At 41.8% G+C, this 23,523-nt stretch overlaps 2 protein-coding genes across 6 annotated transcripts in view; both read right to left on the bottom strand.

Moving 5' to 3' along the window:
* Positions 1 to 7,106, bottom strand: part of AKAP8L (A-kinase anchoring protein 8 like) — an 18,267-nt gene extending 11,161 nt beyond the window's left edge. Inside the window, exons 1-2 of one of the 2 annotated variants that reach the window (XM_072399751.1) lie at positions 6,977 to 7,059; positions 2,823 to 2,955 (exon numbers count right to left, since the gene is read on the bottom strand). In XM_072399751.1, coding sequence (XP_072255852.1) covers positions 2,823 to 2,955; positions 6,977 to 7,028 — 185 coding nt within the window. In that variant the 5' untranslated portion in view covers positions 7,029 to 7,059. Of the gene's footprint in view, positions 1 to 2,822; positions 2,956 to 6,976 lie in introns of both variants that reach the window. The other variant, XM_072399752.1, reaches the window with a different exon arrangement.
* A 10,752-nt stretch (positions 7,107 to 17,858) lies between these two features.
* Positions 17,859 to 23,523, bottom strand: part of WIZ (WIZ zinc finger) — a 64,924-nt gene continuing 59,259 nt past the window's right edge. For all 4 annotated transcript variants that reach the window (XM_072399750.1, XM_072399749.1, XM_072399746.1 and 1 more), the window contains 4 exons: positions 21,845 to 22,684; positions 21,391 to 21,741; positions 21,105 to 21,294; positions 17,859 to 20,213 (listed from right to left, as the gene is read on the bottom strand). In XM_072399750.1, coding sequence (XP_072255851.1) covers positions 20,054 to 20,213; positions 21,105 to 21,294; positions 21,391 to 21,741; positions 21,845 to 22,684 — 1,541 coding nt within the window. In that variant the 3' untranslated portion in view covers positions 17,859 to 20,053. The remainder of the gene's footprint in view (positions 20,214 to 21,104; positions 21,295 to 21,390; positions 21,742 to 21,844; positions 22,685 to 23,523) is intronic.

The raw sequence follows: 23,523 nt of genomic DNA, 5'->3' as shown, positions 1-23,523 counted from the left end.
AAAAGAAAAAGCCTTATAATCTCCTGTTCATACTACCTCAACAGCAGCACCAGTCAATGAAAGTCACCAGTGTAATCATTGAGATAAACCGAATTTTAGAGCTAGGAGAGGAGATTGTCAATGGAGTATGACAATACAATTCTCTATTACAACTTAAGCCTAAAGAATACAAATACTTTTTTTGTGATGTTTAAAAGGATTGCAGCATTTTCAGTACAGGTCTGAAATAGCTTTAATGCATCCTGAAAGTAATTACCCATAGTTCCATACATTTGGTAAGCCTACTGTGTGCTACGTCCCCCACCTCTTAGAGTGTAAGCTCCTCAGGGCAGGGTCCTCTACTCCTCCTGTGTCACTGTCTGTCATCTGAAACCCGTATTTAATGTACAACACTGCGTAATATGTTGGTGCTATATATATAATGTTTATTAAGGAGTTATTGTTTATCCTGCCTGGGTTGTATTGGTAAAGGCCTGCATCTACACTGGACAAGAAGGAAAGCTGGGTTTCTAATTCAGGAAGGGTACGTGGGGGCAAAGCCCGTGCCAGTACAACCAATACATACTGCACAGACCTTGCCTTTCCTTGATATAAGAGAACCATCCCTATAGACTATGCCAGGGCTAGTTTTATTTCCTAAAAACTTTAGGGGGGCTGGGCTGTGACCAAAGAAAGAAGTAAATCTGGCATTAGTGGGGGTAAACAGTACCCAATGGTTAATTGGAATAAAAATAAAGTAACCCAGCATTTGTGGTTAGTGGCGGGAGGAATATTGTCCCTATTGTTTGTGCCATTGAAAGGCTAGTGCCCTATCCTTGATATAAATGGGAGTAATTGTGCTCCAAGGGTCAGTTGAAAGCAAGCAAAGGGCTAAATTCTGTTTGCAGCCTAAGGACCTCTGCATTATGACAATCTCCTACACACCAAGAAGTGTTAAGGAAGACATTCACTCATCAGGGATAAAGAGTTTCATTTACGTATTTATTAAAACCCTGAATAAATTTTTAAAGCTGTATTTCTCTTTCAATGCTTCTTAATGCTCTGAATTTTCTGTACATCACTAATGCTAGGGAATAGGATGAGAAAAGTATGAAACAAATGGTTTTGCAGAATAGATCAAATACCCCATACATGTTATATCCATAATAGCCATTACCACTCATCATTCACCATATATTCAGCCATACAAACAACTCAGACACGCAAAATCAGATATACAATAAACTGGAGGAATGAAGCGCTTATATTGGTATTCATATTCCAGCCATCATTCTTCCAGAACAGAACTAAAAACTGGAATTTTACTGGTCACCAAACTTTATGTTGAACTTGTCACTGAATAACACAGATCTAATAATGTAAGTGCTTAATGAAAACTTCATATATACACTTTAAGTAATATGAAATACATGGTGCCTCTTTGGCTAGCATTCTTGCTTTTAAAGCATTAGGTTCTCAGGGTTAAATCTTGGCTGGGATACTATGTGTATAAAGTTTGTACGTACATATACTACTTCTGATTGTGTGGGTTTTTTCTGGGCACTTGGGTTTCCTTCCACATTCCTGTAGGGATTATCGGCTTCCCCGCACAACTGGTTGTAGACTATCGACATATGACTATGGTTTGGATAGTTACATAGGGACTTTGTTAAGCTCTATGTATTAGGTCACTGCTACATATATACAAGGAATTAATATTTTGACTATTACTTTATACTATAATGCTAATAGGGTTTCTAAGTATCTTTGGAAGAAGTTTGCTAAAAGTCCTCGCTATGTATGTTAAAGCTTCAACAAGTTTTTTGTTTCACAATGGAGTTTCATTTTAACAGTATTCATTATCTGTGGCTATGAACAAATTATGTTATGTATTGCTCAGAATCCAATGAGCATAGCAACCTATCGCAAGTAGAGCTTCAATATACCCCCTGCCATCCCATATCCAATAGGACGCAGATTTGCATCTCCAAACAATGGCAAAGGACTTAATGGGGATTCAATGTCAAAGAAGTTGAGGATTCCCCTGTAAGGTTATGTAACCATTGCTCAGCCATTTTGTATCAGATATATCTTTATACAGAATTTATTTTAGTATGTAACCAGATGATTACAACACTGAGTTAATGAACTTTATTCTAGTTATTTTTGTGCCATATTGATTGTTTGTGTGTCAATGAAATGTCAGGACATTTTGACATGATTTCTGGGAAATGAGGAACAATAGTTTGTTGGAAAATACAGTATCTTGTTTTTGGCCAATTATTTCAGATGGTCAGTGTGCGTCACTTATATCTTTTGAAATCATTGGACAATCACATTATGAACATGTATAAATTCACTTCCTAGCAAAGTTGAGATGTTCATCAGTGAATATTTGTGTCATCATTGATCGCTCTCCCAGACATCTGTGATATATGCATAAATTAATCCAGACCATATAGAAGGAAACCCTAATGACCCCTCTACATTGAAGAAGCCAGGTTCATGGGTACCAGTTCCTAAATCATAGCAAAAGCTGCAAATATTATAAACAGTGACAAGTTCACTTTAAAGTGAAAATGTAGAGACAGAATTATGGTAGCTGCCATTGCTATCTTACTACTGAAAGTACAGGGTCTACAGCCGTTATCATATTCAAAGCTTCAGTAACCAATGAGTGGCTATTCCGAACAAACTATATTCAAGTTAACAACATACAGCCTATATCCTTGGAAAACAAAGGAGGCAGTAATGATAATTCTGTCTCAACAGGTTACCAGTAATCTCCTCCAGTTTTCATAAGCCATCTTATTGTATCCTCGGTGGATGTTCATCCATGTTACCTATCTCTGCCAGGTCCCAATTGTTTAGCTCCATCATTAGAGGGCAGCGGGCATGAGGTCATCCAGGACTCAAAATTGTATGAACCAGAAGAATCATGACCATAGTCATACGCATAATCGTAGGACTCATAGCCTTCAAGAGAACAGTAGGAAAGAGGTTCTTTAAATAAATATTTCCAATGGACTGTGATAACCTAACAGCTTACTCCAACTTTATACACTTTTCTGGCCAAATTGATATTTTAAGCCAGGGACAGAAAGTGAGTTTTGTGAATGGTATTCATTACCTTTTGTGTTCCGTTATATCGTTTGTACATGGTCCTAAAGTCTTCACTGCACCCAGACATGAATATTCAAATTGTGGTTGTTGCCATGTGGTGGCTGTAGAAATTCTATACCAAGGTGCCTATTAAAGCATTTTATAATTACAAGCAGCCTGACCCCATGCATCAAGCAAAACCACACAATACCAATAGAGCACATGGAGTACAACCAGTGTTAAACGCAGAATTTTTTTGAAACCAGGTGGGAAGAAGCTGTAGGCAGGTGGCAGCCGCTGTATTGTGACCCAACTCTTCGGTAACCACCCAAAAGCAGCCAGGTGGTTACTGAAAAGTGCCGGGTGGTGCGCCCGCCTAAAAGGGGCTGGGGAGAACACCGAGTATGACATATGCTACATTCCGGCACTTTCTTCTAACATATTTGGATTACCTGCTAATCCTTCCAGCAGATCTATTTTCTACTTCCTGTCAGTTTATGACAACACAGTTCATTCTATAGTAAAACCAGTTGTCACTATGTAAAAAGGAAAGCCTCAGATGTAAATATGTAATTCCAAAAACGCCTTAAACTGACTAAAGCTTGGCTCCAGATAACACTTTTAAGCAGCAATATACTTTTTTCTTTTAGTTTAGGCCACATGAAAAGAGAACCGTGGTATATACTAAACATAGAATATATATTGGTTTCCCTGGCATAATACTAGATCTGCTGCCTGGATCCAAAGATAAAAAAAACAAAAACAATGCACTGGGATATGGAGGGGGTGCTTAGGATTCAGGAAAACAAAAACTGTAATTCCAAGTAAAAGAATGCAACAGTTATTGGGTTTTGTTCATAGTGACACTTTAAGAAAAAAAACAGTTATCAGTTTGTACTGTACAATGTGCCTAAATGATTAGTAATAATGAATACCAATCTCTGGGCACACACTTTAGCCTGTGAACACTTACCAACCAATACCAATGTACAGAAGGCAGAGTCAAAGTTTGACTATTTACTAGCCATGCCTGGTATTTGTATCAAAGAACAATGGGTGCTGTCTAAGAGACTTAAAGATATATTATTAATATATAACACAGGTGCTGGGAAAAAAAGGTAATGAACACAATTTACAAGTTTTCTTACTTCACCGTCATTGTTTTACAGTATCAAATTTGTCACAAAAGATGGAGTTCTAACGAAAGGCTGGAAAGCCACAGAAAGACAACGGACAGCTAGCAGCAGCGTGTGCAGAAATGAGATCACTGTAGGAAATTAGACACAAGTCTATATTCTGTGACCCAATACCAATTACATTACACCTGTGAAAAAAAAAATAAAATTGAAGTTAGATATCCTAGTCAGGAAGTGCAACCGAAGAAAGAACCATAAAGCAGCTGCTTGGGAGAGAAGTATGTGTAGTATTTTCATAAAGAACCAGATTACATTGTAGCAATGAAATGATGGGCCCCTTGTATCTTCCCTATATGCGCTTACTATGAAATGAAAGATTCATGCATCTGACTGCATTATTCCTTTATGTAAAATTACTGCCAATTAATCTCACTAGCAAAACAAACTGCAAAAAAAGTTAGTATTTACTGCAGTAAGGTCTCACTTTCTGGCAGCAACTAGTGAAGCTTACCTGTATATTCCAGGAGTCGTGCTTCAGCCATTTCCATTTATATATGAATGACATTATTACATGTGCTATAACCAGCAGCATGGTGTTATTATTATTCATGTTTATCGTAAATCTGTTCATGGCAGAGAAAATTGAAAATGTGGTTCAACCCTCAAACAGCAAAGCAGCCTTTATAAAGATAATAACTTAGGCTACGTACACGTCAGATGATTCTCGTCTGATAATCGCCTCAGGGCTGATATCGGCCGAGAATCTGGCGTGTGTACAGCGCTCGTCATCCAAACCACCTTCCTGGCGGATCCACGAAAGACCAATGATTGTACGGAACGTGAAGGGGAGAGAACGCAGCAGGGTGTCACTCTGTCTTTCTCCCCCCTCCCCTCTCCATAGAGCAGAACGGTGCTGTATGTAGAGCGCTCATTCAGTCTTTTGTCGTTGGAAAGGATCAAGTTGCATGAGTTACCCAGCCTTAGGGTGTCCAAAGAACAGATCAGTCCCTAAAAAGGCAAAAAATGATCTGCCTATCCTAATAGAAAGCAGTGAGTTGTGGGGCGATTCGGCCTAAAGCCAACAATAACAGACTTGTAGTATTTGCTTTGAATCGTTTAAACAGCGGCAGTCATTGAATCCAAAAGATTTCTTGGAAATCCGTTTCATTAAAACGTATGAGACGTTTGCCTGAAAAAGACGTGATGTTAATAAAAGTTGGATTCAAGAAGTGCCAACGTTTTACAATCTAAACTTGAAGGTAACGTTGCCATTCCCTGTCCCGTCGTAGGCGGATGCTGATTGCAGCATTAAGTGAGCTGATCACAGACTATGCTATGGGATTGTGAAAGTTTATCCCGGCTTGCTGGATTGGGTTGGAAAAGCTCTGTGTGCTCAATCCTGAGAAAGATGTAACTGTCCCTAGCTAGGTAAAAAATGAAAACCAGGTGATGCTAAAAAAAATGAAAAGCGTTGATTGGCTGTGGTGGGGTGATTATGGCCACTGCTAGGTCGTCATCATCTCAAACAAAACAGAAGTGCAGATAGAATAGAACGTTTCTATTGAAGAACTGACCATATTCTTTCAAAAAAGCATATAAGACAAAAGTAACAACTCGTGTTTTGCTGCTGTTCTAATGACCCATCATCATCACAGCATTAAATATGTCTTAAAACGAAATTATTAGTTTAGGTCGGCTAACTATATTTCAGGCACAGCAACAAAAAGCTGCCCAGTATTCTTCCCAGAATTTTTTTTTGTCGGGTGGGAAATAGCTGTAGGTGGGTGGTGGCCCTGTATTGTAAGAACAGCCAGTTGTTAAACAGCATTTACACCATTATATTGTAGTATGGTGAAGCACAAGGACGTAGCTTTCATTCTGATAATAGGAAGCATGACTTGTTTTGATTTGGCTTTTGCAGTTTGTCTTTTTTTTTTACAACACAGCCACAGCCAAAAAAAATCTTTCCTGCCAGCAAGTTGCAAAGAACTCTCAATCTCCATGCAGAGGCAATGGGCTCCCTGTACATCCAATGCGCTCCATGCTTAGCAATACCTAGAGCTTTCCAAGGGAAGATTGAGTTTTGCTGAACCCGAGTCTTAGAAGTTGTAGACCATATCCAAAAAAAATGGTCACCATCGGCCATTGCAACCAAATAATGGAACACATTCTTAGAACCTGGACCATGGGAACAAAATCCCCAGCCAGAGGCATTCAACTGGTCTCCACATTTTCCCATATATTGAATTACACACAAAAATGTGGTGCAGGGTAAGAGGACAGGGGGCTTACTAGCAACACAGAGCTTTTCAGGGTTTCTTCTAGCAACACACAGCTGGGGGGGGTCAGGGCATCCTCGCGTCAGAACGGGGTCAGGGTCCTCCCGTCAGAACGCGGCCGGGGTCGGCATCCTCCCGTGGGTACGGGAATGGGGTCCTCCCATCGGTACGGGGCCAGGGTTCTTTTGCCATGTTGGGGGTTGGTGCACCCTGCTACCCATATACAGAATAGAAAGCCAAGGGGTGACAACCAGGGGACACAGAGCAGCTACACAGAACATAGATAACAGGAAGCGAGCAGGCTGTGGCTCTCCAGCTATTTGGATACAACGTTTAGCATGTCCTGCCAGCCAGCACACAAACACTGGGCCTCCGCCATAAACACACAAAGCCCCCCGAGACACACACCGCCTTCGGCTGGCAGGACATGCATTTCAGCCCCCCTCCCCCCAGAGTGTATGCAGACCCATCTCCCCGCACCGTCTCCTCCATAGCTGCTGCTGCTGCTGCTGCTTCTTCCTCTCCCCGCCATCCCGGACCTCAGCTCTCACAAGAAATTTACGGTGCTACGGCGCCTAGCTCCACCCCCGATAGGCGCTGTCAATAACACCCAGCCTTCTATGAGCCGTCATTGGCTAATCCACCTGTCATCTATGTACGTGACGGGTGATTGGTTAAAACGTTACTCCTCTGGCCACTCCTTTTCCGGATGCTATCTTTGAACACTCCTTTCTCCGGATCACGTTACCAATTAGAATGAGTAAGTCTATGAGTCATGTGACCCAGTGTCATGTGACCCACGGAGCCATGCTGTAGGTAACGCTGTGGGTGTGCTTCTGTATCTGTGCTGGGGTCACATGGAAACAGAGAGGAAATTCAGGCAGTGAGGTGATTAAAGTGTGTCAATGCAAAATAAATAATTTGATAAATGATTTTATATCATATATATATATATATATACACCTTATATTTGCAGACTGCATTACAGAAAATGAATACAACAATCTGGGTAAATATGGTAGAGGCACCAGCTGCACAGCATTCCAGATTCTAGTTATTTGGGGCTCTGGAGAAAGTAAGGCCAGTGAATCGACTATTATTTGACTTTTTTATATTGCACTCAATTAGAAAAAAAGGTAATTATCAAGTAATAATAGTAGTATACTATTAGTAGTATACTAATAGTAGTATACTATTAAATAACATACATACCAGAAAAACCCAGCATGATAATATATCACATGTACATATGTAATATTAAAGGTGATCAGAATTCACACATTCCAAATGTGGAAATTCTGACTTTCTCTTCTAAAATGCAACTTTAATTCTGAGTTTTACAAATTTCAACTTTTTACATTGCTATAGGACAGTCAGAATTTTGGAGTTTTCTGGGTCTGTCATCACAATTGTTAGGGGTATCTGGGTGGCCTGTGGAAACATGTCTCAAAGGAAAGAAAAAGCATGTCATTTGTTCAAAAAAATATTGATAAAATATAGGTAGGGATTAGGGATGAGCGAGAAGGCCTCTGACAGTCACAGGAAAATTTCCTCAAACTTCCGGTTCGCGAAATTGAGGCAAATCGATTTCGTGAATTACAATAAAATCAATGGGCCAACTTTAAACATTATTAGCAAAGCCCCTATACATGTTAGAACCACTAAATTTGCTAGGTCAGTGTAAGAGAACAGTGGCAACAAAGAAAAAAAAAAGTTAAAAAATACCTTGTGGTTTTCCAGAAAATGGCAGGCAAATAGGATTTATGCATGATGGACAGCGTACACAATGCAGCATAAACATTAGGACATTGAGAAAGGGTGAACTCAACCCACTAGCAGCAGTCTCTGCTGTCAAAACAGCAGGAAAACGCATTGTTATTTAATGTATGCACCCCTTTTGAATTTACATAGCTGCATAATTTGTTTACGCTATATAAATCCTGTTTCTTAATAATAATAATTGCTAGCTGACATCATGACCTGGATGACGTGCTAGGAATGCCACCCATAAAGTTGTGGAGAAGTAGTGCGGTGACATTAGGCAAAGGGATGGAGGACCAGAGACGGAGCGTGGGCCAGTGAGAGCAGTAGCAGTGTGTGGCCCCTGGTCAGCTATCGCCAGGGAGACCGCATTGGTAAGTGTCATGGAGAGCTGGGTGTAGTGCATCGTCAATGCCACCCAGAAGTGTACAATTATAGTTAATGGAGTACTGACAGGCAACAGCAAGAGGAGGAGGCAAAGAGGCCTAAGACAGAGTGGGGACCACATTGGTAACTGGCATCTCAAGCTGGGTGTAGTGCATCGTAAATGCCACCCAGAAGTGTATAATACATTTTTCGTGAATGGAGTACTGGGCAGGCGGCAGCTGCAAAAGCAGGAGGAGGAGGAGGAGGCGGTGGGCCCCGAGACAGAGCGGGGAGCGCATTGGTAACATCTAACATCTAGATTGGTGAAATCTAGAGCTGGGTGTAGTGCATCGTCAATAACACCCAGAAGTGTGTAATACAAATATAGTGACTGGAGTACTGACAGGCGGCAGCAGCAACAGAAGGAGGCGGTGGGCCCTGAGACAGAGTGTGGACCACATTGGTAACTGACATCAAGAGCTGGGTGTATAGCACTGTCAATGACACCCAGAAGTGTGTAATACAAATATAGTGAATAGAGTACTGACAGGCGGCAACAGCATCAGCATCAGGAGGAGGCAGTGGGCCCTGAGACAAAGCGTGGACCGCATTAGTAACTGGCATCTAGAGCTGGGTGTAGTGTATCATCAATGCCAATCTGAAGTGTGTAATGCAAATATTGGAAATTTGTGATTAAACGTAGAAGGGCCAGACCAAGATGTTTTGTGTGCCAGCACTGTTTTTGTGGTCTGTGGTGCCAGAAGCAATAGGAAGGTAGACGATATTGCTAGTTTGCATCATGAAGTGCATGACATGAATGCCAACCCTCAATCTTACAATACTTAGCTGAAAAATTAAGCAAAGGCAATGGTACCTATCAGTGTGGCAGTACTGGAGGTTTTCATCTGCAGTTTGTTGGCCTCCAGGAAGCAGCAGAAATGTAAAGTAAATTGCTAGCTGGCACAATGGCAGGCATGACACTGGTGAAGAATGCCACCTCTGGACGTTGCGATAACTAGCGGAAAAATTCAACCGAGGCAGGCTCAGCTGACAGGGTGTTTGGTGATAGGCAGCTACAGACTCAGCACAGGAGCAGTGTGGGTTCACAGAGGCATCTTGGTTGGCCTAGTGAGTTCTTGTTTCAGTCAATCAGTGAAATCTGCATTGGGGATATGATAGTTGTTAGTAACCCTCCTTTCGTTTACTTTGAAAAAGGTGAGGCGATTGACATTTTCCGGCGACAGTCCTGATCGGTTGTCCATTACCACTCCGCCAACGGCACTGAAGGTTCTTTCAGGCAGAACACTGGATGCAGAGGACGAAAGAAGCTTCATGGCATACTGTGCCAACTGCGGGGAGATTTCAAGCCTGTTGACCCAAAATTATTGGCGTCACTACTGTCAGGACAGACATCCTCCTCATAACTGCTGTCGTCAACACCACCACCAACAGCCAGAAAAGAGCCAACGTAATTGTGCACCATACGCTTCATCCGTTCTCGATGGTTATGCCCCTGCACTTCAATTGTTTGAGGTGGTCGCATCAGGATTCGCCAGGCATCTAGAAAATCCGCCCTGCTCTGGCCTACACTTCTGGATGTGTGCGGCCTGCTGCCACTACTGCTGATACTGCTGCCGCTACAGGGGGATCCGGTGGAGGCGGTGCCTGCCTGAGCTCCCTGTGTGGTGTGTGGAACTCCTCACACAGCCGGTCGCATAGTATTCTGCTCAGGCGGGTCACCTTTTATTTCTCTTGCGCCAGGTTGGGTAGAAACTGGAACATTTTGTCTTTGTAGAGGTGATCCAGAAGGTTGGCGAGCCAGTAATCATCCCAGTTTTTGATGCTGCAAATGCGGGGGTCCTTCCATACATCCTCCTCCTGTCCCTCAGTAGGCGCCAAAACATCTTCCTCCTCATCCCTCACCTCCTCCTGTTCAAGCTGCAGCAGTTCCTGTTGTTCTATCACCCGCACAATGCCTGGGGAGTGACAGCACAAATGCGAGTTGGACGGGTCTTGTCCAGCAGCCCCAACATGGTCTCCCTCATCATCATAATCACCTTCCTCCTCCTCTTAAACCTCCTGATGCTGGCCAGTGTCCCTTCTTTCTCCTCCTGATACTGGCTGTGCGCTATGGGGTGTGATGTCACCCTCATCCTCCTCCCCCATTTCTTCCCCTCCTCTCCCATCACCACTTTCCATCAGGCCACACAGGGTATTATCAAGCAGATAGATGATGGGATTGACATTGTTCCAGCTCCCGATTCACAACGTTTGTGGCCTGCTCAAAGGGGGCCAGTAGCTTGCACAGAGTCTCCATCTGCAGGCACTGGTCACTGGTAAAATAGCTCAGTTGTGTGGCTGTACCAAAGCCCCCACTGCCTCCATGCACTACGCTGGCGCAGTAATGGCGGATGGCTAGCTTTTGCTCACACAGACCCTGGAGCATGTGCAGGGTGGAGTTCCATCTAGTCCCAGTGTCACAAATCAATGTGGTGGAAGCCTCTGTTGACACTGGATCTTGCTAAGCGCCGTGGAGGCAGTAGGGGATTGGCGTACATGGATGCAGATGGAGTGAGCCTGTCTCAGTAAGTCCTGCAGTCCCGGGTATGTGCGAGGGAACTTCTGCACTATCAGGTTCAGTACGTGCGCAAAGCAGGGCACGTGTTATGCGGCCCATGCGCAGCACGGCCACAGGGTTGGACCTGTTGTCGCACACTATGTTGCCTGTTGTGAGCCAGAAGGGCGTCAGCCAAGCCTCAACCTCTCTGTGCAAAGCGGACAAAAGTTCTCTGACAGTGTGACTTTTCTCCACCAAGGACACCAGTTTCAGCACTGCCTGGCAACGCGTGTGCATGAGGGAGCTGTAGTGGTGTGCCCGCTTAACCACAGTGTCCTCTGCTGCTGGCCTTTCAGGAGAAATGTCGAAAAGAGAGGGTTTGCCAGTAGAAGGAATGAAGGAGGAGGGGGGGAGGAGGCGGAGGAGGGAGAGGACTGGGGTTGCCCATGCTTTTCCACCACACCCCTCCTCGGGGGTAGCAGGTGCTGCAATGCCTCTTGCAAACTACTGCCCACTGAGCTATGCAAGGCCACCCAGTGAGCGGTGAAAGACAGTTAGCGTCCCACTCCGTGCCTGGTTGTCCACCTGTCTATGGTGACGTGGATTTGACTAGACACCGAGAATGTCAATGCCTGGAAGAGGTTACCCATTACATGTGCATGTAAACTGGGAACAGCTGTGCGGGGGAACTAATGCCTGCTTGGTATAGTCCACAATGCTGTAAGGCAGTAGCTGCAAGGCCAATACTTTGGCTAGACGTAAATTGAGTTCAATGACTCTTTTGTTGGTTGGGGCCATAGCCTAATGCCTTGGGCAGAACTCAGGTAGAGTGGGCTGAAGAGACTGGGAGCTAGGGAAGCTGAAGGTGTCACTAGAGTACCCATCTTTAGGTGGCAAACGTCGTCTGACGCCACGAAACCTGCGGTCAGAAGCTGATATTTCCTCACAGCTTGAAGACTGGCTGCCATCAACCTACTGAGATGTAGTACCAATGACAGTTGGAGGTGTAGAAGGAGTCAACGGAGGTGGAAGAGACGATGACGTGGTTACACCTCCTTCAAGAGAACGCAATTACTGTTCCCACTTTGGTTTGTAGTTCTTGCGCATATGGGAAAGCAGGCATGATCTACCCAAATGTGATCCGGCCTGTCCTCTGCGAATCTGCCTGTGGCACGGGATGAAGATTGCGACTCACCCGTCTTCGTCTTTCAGCGTGAAAAAAGGACCACACTGGAGAGATGCATGCAACCACTGTGCTGCTTTTTCTTTGCCTGCCTCTGCTGGGTGCCCTGTGTCTGCTCCAGCTCCATCACCCCCACGGTCACATCGTCTCTGATTGTTCTTTGTGTGTTCTTTGGGACTCACATGAGGCAGATTTGGGGCCCCTTCCATCCCCAGTCTGCTGCTGCTGCCTTTCCTCTACGTCTGTTTCGGAACTGCTGCTAGCACCTACACGCATCCTTGGTTCCCAGGAGACATCAGGGTCATCATCATCCCCATTTTCATCTAAGCCAACCTCTGCAAATTGAGCCACTGATGTAGAACCCTCGCCCAGCAAGTGCTGACCACACTCTCAAAGAGTCTCAAAGTCTGCCTCCTGCTCTGAAATTCGCAATGACAGATTCTCAGGCTGTTCGTCAAACAACAAGGGAGAGTCATCGGGAGGTACAGGCACATTAGCCACGCTAACTCCTGTCTTTGCTCCTGTCGTGGCTGTGCTGGTTGCTGCTGCAGAAGAGCCTGCTGCACTTGAGGCCCCCTGAGACCCAGACCACAATACTCTCAACATGATGTGGCTGTATGATTGTAGTACGCCCTCTCAATAAATCTACCAGCGTAATACTGGTGTGCCGCACACATCTCAGACCTGTTTGACAGCTTGTGCTGCTGGTGCTGTCTTACAGTGGTAGACTCCCAGGGAGTATGCCCCCTGCTAGATGCGGCAGATTGCCCAACGCCACGCCTTCCCCTGCGTCTACCGCTCATCTTTTATTTATTCGGGAAAAAATGCACCTGTACCAAACGGTTTCTTTGGTAAATAGCAAGTGGTATCAGAATTTAATATCTGTATTTTTTTTTTAGAAAAATAGACATTTTTCTGGCTTTTTTGATAAATAGCAAGTGCTATCAGAATAAAAACTCCATATTTTTTTTTTTTTTTTGAGAGAAACAGACATTTTTTTCTGGCTTTTTTGATAGCAATTGGGACCAGAATAAAATATCTGTAATTTTTTGAGAAATACAGAAATTTTTCTGGCTTTTTTAAAAGATAGCAAGTGCTATCAAAATGAAATATCTTATATACCGTGTTTTCCCGATGATAAGGCATCCCCATCAAATAAGCCACCCCCTCGATTTTTGCTCAAACAATTAAAATAAAGCACCCCCCTGCAAATAAGACATCCTCCGATACCTGATACTGTGTGCCTCTGTGTGACTCCTCGAAGCTGGCTGCAGTGCAGATTGAAACTGAAAGTAACTTCAAAGCCAGGAAGGACAAGCAAGCTGCTGATCCCTGCCCTAACAGTCTGTTACCCGGCCGTAGAAGCCAAAAAAAAGTGAGTCAGTGATCAGAAGGGGACAATCAATGGCACATATGGTAGTGATCAGAAAGGGGACAATCAATGGCACATGAGTGATCAGAAAGGGGACAATCAATGGCACATGAGTGATAAGAAAGGGGACAATCAATGGCACATGAGTGATCAGAAGGGGACAATGAATGGCACAGAGTGATCAGAAGGGGACAATCAATGGCACATGAGTGATTTTCAACAATAAATGTGTACTGTAGTCTTCTTCATGGAAAAATAAGACATCCCCCTGAAAATAAGACCTAGGGCATATTTTGGCATTTCAAAAAATATAAGACAGTGCCTTATTATAGGGGAAACGGTATATTTTTTTATATATTTTTTTCTAGAAAAATACAGATATTTTTCTGGCTTTTGTGATAGCAAGTGGGTTCAGAATGAAATATCTGGTTTTTTTTTTTGAGAGAAATACAGACATTTTTCTGGCTTTATTGATAGATATCAAGTGCTATCAGAATAAAATACCTGTATTTTATTGAGAGAAATAGACATTTTTTTCTGGCTTTTTTGATAGATAGCATTTGGGACCAGAAAAAAAAATTGTATTTTTTTGAGAGAAATACAGATTTTTTCCTTTTTAGCAAAAAAAAAATCTTTTTCACGAATAGTACGGGGGGTGCACACTCACTGCTCAATTTCCTATTCCTTACAGAGGACTCCTTGCAATTCTTACACGGGCCATTTTTGGAATTGAGGGCCTCATCAACGTGAGGTGACCCCAGTTTTGTGGAGTCTGCAGGCAGGGAGTTTATTGGGATCTGGAAACCCCCCTTTCATAAGGGGCCCCCCTAAATAACCTGGGAGCAGGGCTGTGGAGTTGGTACAAAATATCTTTGACAGACTCCTTGTATTTTTATAACCTGATGTATGCTAATGTTCCATGTTGATGGAAACACAACATGCACCGTACATAATCACCACCAAAGCGCAGTAATTTCAAAGATATATGAAGACGGGATCTGCTTTTGTGAACTGGTCTGGAAGGAAGCTAACACTGTCCTGTTGACCAGCCTGTATTTGTCAGCCAAGTAAACCAGTAAATTGTTTATGCCTAAATTTTAAACTAAAAACACAAAAATGAAAACAAAGTTTTATTTGTTTTTATCAAGAGGCTATAAAATTTATCCCCCCTGGCAGTCTAATTATGTCAGTATTTTTATGTCAAAAGCGATACATTGTATTGCATGGAAATTTGTTGTTTAAAGAGGAACTAAAGCCAAAATTGCCTAAAACAAAAACAAAAAAATACACTTACCTTTAATCCCGCCAGATCTATCCGGAGGTCTCTTCCATCGGGTCCCGCGTTGTACCATCTTAGTCGTTCTTCCAGGTTCTTGCTCTTACGTTACCCAACCCACTGTGCATGTGTGAGATCGGCTATTTTTTTCCTCCACGAAAAGGCTCCTTCTGTGTATGCCTGAGATGCTTGGGCATGGGCAGAAAAAGCACCCAAGTGCCTCCCGGGATGCCTGACGTAGGTATCCCGGGAGGCTTTGCACGCTCATTAATTCTCGATCGCCAAGTCACTTAAAAACAAACAAAAAAAAAGATTTTTTACTTAACATAAAAGGGTTGTCTACCCTTTTATGTAAAGTGAAATTTACGGGTTTAGGTACGCTTTATTATTTTAGTCCTGTAATCCTGAGGAATAACTCCCGGGTATGATAAAGTTTGAAACACAAATCATAAATTCTAATACAATAAATTATAAAGAAAAAAAACAGTATAACAAATGTAATAATTTTATTAAAAAAATGTTTAACATTGTCCAAACAAGGGTACAATAGAAAAAACTTTTGGATTTATTATTTGGATTTTTTATAACGTTATCACTGTGATCAATGTTTGAAAAGCAGATTACAATGTAATCTGCTTTTAAATTTCCCACCAGGCCACGCCTCCCCAGCATACCATCAGTCTGAGGATGTGATGCAGAAGCCAGCCGGGGATCGCTGGAGGACGCCTATGGTTCGTAGGGAGCGGGTAGGACTTTTTTATGCTACCGTGAGTGTGGTTACTGTTTTTGGTACATACAATTCATCCCGAGCCACACTCGGGAATACTGCCAAGGCGTTTAAAGAACTTGGAGATATAATGAGGATCAGGAACACCTTTACTAGTTCAAAAAAAATAAACAACATCATTTGCTGTTTTAAAGCCTATAATTAAACTACATAAACAAAAAAAAAAAAATTGTAAAACCTAAAATTGTAAATAAACTTGGCATAAAGCTGTAACATAGTAAATGGAGACAGGTGTGTGTGAAGTCGGCATGGGGTGATAAACAACACTTCCGCTTTCTCACAACACATTCTCACAACAGTGTACAGGAGATTTATATGTAGAATGTAATCTTACTGTAAAACCTGGATTAAATTATAACCCTAAGCAAAAATATCATATTCCTACCAAATGAATATTTTTAAATACGTATAAATGTTATGCTGCAGAATAGCTCAGATGAGTTTCATACTAGTGACAACTCCACAAAGGACTTCATACAGCAAATAAACGACTATCATGATTTATCTGCGGAATAGGACATTTTTTTTTTTTTTACATACAGTATGTTTTCAGAACAACTCACATTTATTAGGCGTTCATACATTTATTGTCAACTAGGAATACCCCATAGATTGCCCCGACTCCACAGCCCTACCTGACAGTACACTGTGCATAACCTAATCCATATTGCTGCTCTGTGTAGATTACTTTCTCCTGACTGCAGCTTTCTGTACATTACAAACCCCTGTAGTTGACTTGAAATGATATGATTCAAGAATCTTAGTTGACTCAAGGAATACAACCTGTCTTGGCTCTGAAGAAGTAAAAACAACCACAAACCATAACACTGCATTGCCATTCTTTACAGTTGGCATTAAATTCTCCTGTTGTATTCAGTTTGCAAGATAACTGGACAACATTCACTGTTTATGTTAAAGTGGCCTGGTCTTTGCCTGGATGTTCAATGGCAAATTGTAGTCTTTATTCTTTTTTGGACAACAAAATCCTTTTCTTGGCACCACTCTCATGCAGGGTAAATTCATGGAGCATCAAGACATAATTTAGCATCAAATGGTCAACTCTTGAGTTAAAGTTGGTAAGCTGGCACTTGGCAAATAGTTGTTGGAAATCTATGCCACTTGTAGGGTATTTTTTACTAGTGGGATTATGGGAGTTATTTAAAGAAAATTGGCATTATTGCAGTGTCTCAGAGGTTAGCATTCTGGCATTTGCAGCACTAAGTCCCAGGTTTCTATCTTGGCCAGGGCACTATCCTCATGGATTTTGCAGGTTCTCCCCGTGTTTGCGTGGGTTTCCTCCCACATCCCGAAAAAACTATTGGCTTCCCTCCAAAAAATTAACATTAGACTGTATTAAAGATATATGACTATGGTAGGGACATTAGATTGTGGGCCCCACTAAGGGACAGCTAGTGACATGACAATGGACTTTGTACAGTGCTGGGCAATATGTTGGCGCTATATACTGTGTAATAATAAAAATTTTATTAGACATGTAGGACAGCTACAACATTTTCTTTCTGTTGACCCTAGAGAGTGCTTTTAATAGTAGTATGATAACAGCACAACAGCCAAGAAAACACCAAACCCTAGATATCACAGGCTTTTTAAATATGTTTCTGAATGTAAACCCCCCAGGGTGGTTCTTATTGTTGGGCACTAATTGCAGATATTGGATCAATGGTTCAGGGATTAGGACAATTGGTTCTTATACCTGTTTTCTTTTGTTTGACACACGGAATGCACTTGACATGACTTGAGCAATATAAGGGATTTCTTTATGAGGCCTATTTTAGATGTGGGTCAAACACAGCATTTTACTAATTATTCCCAACCGTGCCCCTATAGCTCCAATTCACGCTAATGGGGAGTGGTAAGGATTTTCTGTACAGTTTTCTGATCAGTTTATCACCATAACTCAATTTTAAATCCCTCCTTATAATTACTTTGTATATGCAGGCCTTTAAACACAATCTTAGTGAATGAAATAAGTGTAAATGTACCATGGTTATATTAAATAAATCCCACCAGTGAAGTCAAGAAAATAAAGCACACACATCCAGGGTAAAAACCGATTGCTTTACTCGAGTTCTACACATTAAAGTAATAAATCAAAGTGAATTGAAATTGTAAATAAATGGCAGGTTACTATGAAAAGGGTGTGTAACAGTATAGAGAAGGAAGGCATGAGGGGCAGAAAAATAAAATAAAGCACATTGTAGTCCTTAGGGCAAAAAGAAAACATAATAAAAAAATAATAAGCTGCCCCTTAATGGCCAGAAATTGTAGAAAGGATATTATTACCAATGGCTAAACAAACCATACTGGTAGATGCTAAGCCTAAATATGTATGTGCAAGTGGCTGCAACTCCCCACTGCTATATTACATAATATTTTACAATGGGTGAATAGGGAGGGGTCTTAAAGCAGAAAAAAATAATTAGTCTATGGCTTCCAGTGAAAAGAAATCAGGGACTTTACAATGGAAGTACACTGGGCTTATGTAATAAAGCAAGAGCATTGATGAACAGTAATCCATAGGAACAAAGCAAAGAAAAAAAAAATAAAATCAGCATACTCAGATTATCAAGATGCTGAAACCATTGCTACGGTTGGGCTGTGCAAGATCACTGCACACCGCTACCCTTTGCACAGTAACTAAGGCCATACTATTGCATCTATACATCTTGCAGCCTCTCAGTACAGAAAGGAACTATTTAGATAGAGGATGTATACCAGTCTTGTTGGAAAGGGACCATTTACCAATCCTAGAGTTACTTAAATAAATAAAAAACCTCAAAACAGAAGTGGGAGATATTTATAGGACTGCTGGTAAAAGCATGTCACTTTAATCCACTGCTATGGGTGTTTATAGAAAACAGTGTTATCTAATTACATTCAGGCTGGAACACCAGGTTGACATTCCCGAAATATAAAAAATGGTCATTGGATCCTAAACAGATTGTTTAAAATGCAAAAGAAGTAAAACCAAACACGTGTCACCCCAAATAGGGAGGAAGGTGGGGTATACAAGATATACAACCACAATAATACAACGTATATATTATATACATAAAGGGCGCTGGCTCTATCCTCTTGGCAATCCCTGGCATTAAGCTATCTGGCTGTGTGTTTGGTGGAGGTGTTAGAGAAATGAAGGGTTGGGTGCCCAAAACCATAGGTGTTCACGCCTATCATTAAAAAAGGAGAGGTCATTTACTAACACATCCTGTGTGTACATTGTTGACCAACATTATAAAAACTAAATTTATTATAGATGATCACTTGGCTTGCAGTAGATGCAGACTGTCTTGTGGTCACAAGCCTCATGACTACATGATGCTCCAAATCAAGGATTTGGCCACCCAAATTCTCACTTTAGACTGAGTGGAAGTCAATTCCTTTAAGTGGAATCAGATTTCCACCACCTTAAAGTGAATGGAAACAAGGATAAGATGCTGAATTTCCCAGTCTGATTATATAGATGCATGGTGCCCCTTGCTGGGAGTACAAAACAGTTCTAAAAATGTGTTTCAGTGATTGTTGGGAGTCTTTTGCATGTTGTTTGAAGAAGGGGAAAAAAACAAACAAAAAAAAAAAAAACAGTCCACCCGATCAACTTAAATTCAAGGCAAAAAAACTTTACAGAACTAGTGAGAAGCATATTTAGAAGTGACATTTTGATGGGCTTGGGGGGGGGGATACAGATTAAGCACCATTGGAGAATAAAGACATTGCAGTGAAGAATTCATAGAGCAGAAATCTTCTTTGTGTCTGCAGCAGAGGTCACTAGAATTTACCTTTTAAAAGGACAATAGACCACCAACCTGTTGGGTCTGAAATGTACCCATCTTACATCTTTATTCTAACCATAATTTTTTGTATCACCTTCTACAACATTCTATATCTGCTCAGATCAAATAATTTGATCATTAAATCAGGTTATTAAATCCTTAAAACATGCCCCTGATGTTCCCCAAAGCATCACTTCTCTTATATCCACTGAGCTCACCCTAATTATTGCCATGTCCAGTCTACTAAAAGATACAGATGCCTTGTAGCTGATTTTCCCTTTCTCTATACCCAAACATCCATTTAATCTCACAGGCTGTATGGCATCTGGTCTTTCAGACCCTGCAAGGGATTTTGTTATAAATTCCAAGCTACCATCTACAAGTCTTTCACATAATCCGTGGCTCGATTTCTTCTGCTGTAGAAAATGCAGATATCTTGTTCAAGTCATAGTAAAGCTGGCTTATTGGGACTTGACAGCCTCTGGTTGCTGCTCCTGAGGTGAAACAGCATGGGGTGGGCTGGGGGGCTTTGAAAAGTTCATTTCCAATATGTGATGTTGCAGGTGACGGACCCACTGCTCCTGGATGGATAATGGACCTTGGAATTGAATGTCACAGAACCTTGTATAAAGGTAAAAGAGGTAAAAGAAAAAAAAAGCATTAAAGTTGAATTTACCTCAACAAGTTTACAATCCACAAATTAAATGTACAGAATAAAAAAACATCTTGTAGATCATGTCAAAATATTCATAATCACTCCTTTTTTTTCCAAATAAATATTGGAAAACAAGCATATAAGGTCTACTAAAACCCAATGCTGCCCTAAACACAAAGTTTCTATTGCCTGGCTAGTATAAGAACCAAGAAAAAACATTTTGGATGGAATATTACTGGCACAAATGGATTGAACTCCTAGTTATTATTGAAATATTGGTTCATCTGTTTTGTTTTTCCTTTTAGCTTTGCATTCTGGTTCAAAGTTCTTTCTCTGCCACTTTCCTGGGGTTGTGGGCTTTCCTCCTCTGGTTTTTGTTTTAGAGTTTGAGATGCTTAAACTAGTGTTCAAAATTTTACTGTAGTTACAGGGTTCCCTCGCAGAGCACCTTAAAAGATTAAGGTGCCCTGCGAGGGAACAGGGGCATGTAACTACGGGTAAAGTTCTGTTTGCTGCAGAGTGTGACCTGTGCAATATTCTGCACAGAGAAGCAGATGTAGGTAGGCGGCAGCCCCAGTATTGTGAACCAACTATCAGTTATCAGAAACCATGCATAAACAGCTAGGTGGTTACTGAAAATTGTTGGGTGGTGCACTCAGGATAAAAGCCGCTGGGGAGAACACTGTGTGTATAGAAGCAGTGGTCTTTCTGCAGAGGTAGGACACACCAAGCTGGAGCATCTGTTTTGCACGATTATAGAACATGAAACCAATGCATGGCTTTCCCTCTCTGATTTTAAGTGCCAGTTTATGTACTATATACAAACATAAATGGTTTAAAGCACACAATCTTCTTACCTGCATTTTAAAGTGTAAATGTTTCCAACAAACTTCACTAATGATGTCTGGGGAGGTCTTGGTACCAAAGAAGGCACTGGACGAGCTCTTACAGGTGGTCGTGGTTCCTCACTTTTGGCTAGTGGTTCAGAGACCGTATCTTCCCGAGCAGATAGAACCTCAGGTGCCTTAGGATGACGACGCTCAACTTCTGTTGATATTCAGATACAATTTAGACATCATAAAATTCCCAAGTAACATATACAAGCCATTATAACATCAATTCTATCTTGTGTCCTACACTTACTTTGTCCTTGTAGCTCAGCTGGTTTTTCAGTCGTTAACATTGGTGTTGCAGCGCTATGTTCTTTCTCAACCATCCTCCCAGGGGCAGTGAGTGGGCTGTCCTTCTCTGGACCCGTTTTTGGACTTTGTAAAGCGCGTTTAAACTTTTTGGAGAAAGGACGTCCTTGGATGTAATTGAGATAGGCACCGGCCTTCTGAGGTCTCTGCTTTATCCATTCTCGTAGAGTTTCAATTGGTGAACCATTGACACACCATTCAGTTACACCAAATTGTCGAAGATGAGCTCTTGCATGGCTGGCTAAAGCCTTCCGATTCTCAAAGAACAGTCCACAAAGCTCGCAGCAAGCTTCCACTGGTGGAGAAAAAAAAAGAAAAAAAAAAAGAAAGAAAAAAAAGATGTTACCAAACAAAGAAACACACACACAGCAAAGCCATACTTCAATCATGTTACTTACTGCTTGTGACTGCCTTTTCTGGAGATGCCTTCACCTTGACCTTGAAAGGAAGCTCTGTCTGGATGTATGCCTTGGGCTTTCCATCTGGAGAAAAAGACTTTTTGGATTCACCATGCAAAAAGAATTTAGGTTTATGTTCCCCATGTACAAAGGACTTAAGCTTTGCTTCACCTTGCAAATAGACTTTATGCTTGCCTTCAGTGTGTACAAATGTCTTGGGTCTGTTTTCACCTGGTAAAAAGCCCTTTGGTCTCCCTTCATGAATAAAAGTCTTAGGTCTCCCCTCTCCACTATGCAAGTATGGTCTTGGCTTGCCATCAATATGAATAAAGGTCTTGGGTCTGCCATCCTCTGCAATAAAGGTTTTAGGTCTACCCTCACCATGTATATAGGGCTTAGACTGGCTGCAAGTCTTTGGCTCTGCATTCATAAAGCCCTTTGGCTCAGACTGAGTAAGTCTAGGCTCGTGAGGTGCTGGCCTCTTCGTTGCTACAGGTGAAAGAAAACTGTTTTGAGGGCGGCCAGCTGGTGAAATCGGAAGATCACGGGCCATCACTGATGCACCAACACCAAGAGGTGATAGTCTGTGTGATGGACTGGGTGGCTCGTCATCCCCTTGAGGTTCCTTCTTGATATTAGAAATTTGCTGCTGTGGTGTCGTTGGACGCCTCTTGCGTATGATTTCTCGCAGAGTGTCAATGGGTGAGCCATTCACATGCCATTCTGTTACACCCATCTGGCGGAGATGTGAACGTGCATGACTAGACAGTCCCTTGCGGTTCTCAAAGAACTCATTGCAGAACTCGCAGCGGATGTCACGGGTAGGGTCTGACTGTGAAGCTAAAAGAACAGAGAAAATGGCTATTAATAACACAGCGAAAATGGGGGGCCGAAATGGTATGAAAAAAAAAAAAAAAAACAAGCAGAAAAGCAGGAAAAAGGGAAAACCATACAAATGTTAGTAGACTAACTGGCCAGAAATCACACACAAAAATGCATGATGAAAATTTCAATGTCTAACAAACCACATCAAGCATGCCCACAGAAAAAAAAACTTCATTTTGGGAATAAGGTGATGTTTTACAGCTGATGGCTAGTGTTAAACAAAGGTACCACAGATGGCCTTACAAAACTAATGGGAAGGAACACAATACAAACTACACATCTACTCAATACAAAATGTAAGAATAAGCCTTTCAAGTAATGTTTACATTACAGAAAACATAGAAAGCAATGCAAGACAATCCACAATGTTAAAGAAAACTTGTAATTGCTGTGCTTCAATTTACCCTGCACTCTTCAGGACTCTAAACTGTAGTAAACAGTCACCTACCTCTCATCACAAGCCACAGCCATATTATAGCAAGCAAAAAGTATCAAAAGACATTCCATAGAACTAAAGCTTTATTTCACTTTAATAAAATAGTCTTGCTGCCAAAAACACACCGTGTACAACTGTACATGTGGAAGGTTTAAAAAGTACACGTTGTCTCGTTTAGTAACACAACACTGCAACCAGTAATAAAGTACAATGGGTAGCAATAAATAAAAAGCATTTGGGAGGCACTACCTATATTTCTAATGAGTAAAAATCAAAGGCCATTTTTTGAACTGCTGTGAGCCACAGCGTTCTTTTGCCAGTAAAACTGCGATCTTCAACTCATGTGAATGAGAGAAGT

The sequence above is a fragment of the Pyxicephalus adspersus genome, chromosome 2 (assembly GCF_032062135.1).
Source record: "Pyxicephalus adspersus chromosome 2, UCB_Pads_2.0, whole genome shotgun sequence".
In the NCBI taxonomy this organism is placed as follows: domain Eukaryota; kingdom Metazoa; phylum Chordata; class Amphibia; order Anura; family Pyxicephalidae; genus Pyxicephalus; species Pyxicephalus adspersus.
This window is presented reverse-complemented; position numbering and strand designations above follow the sequence as displayed.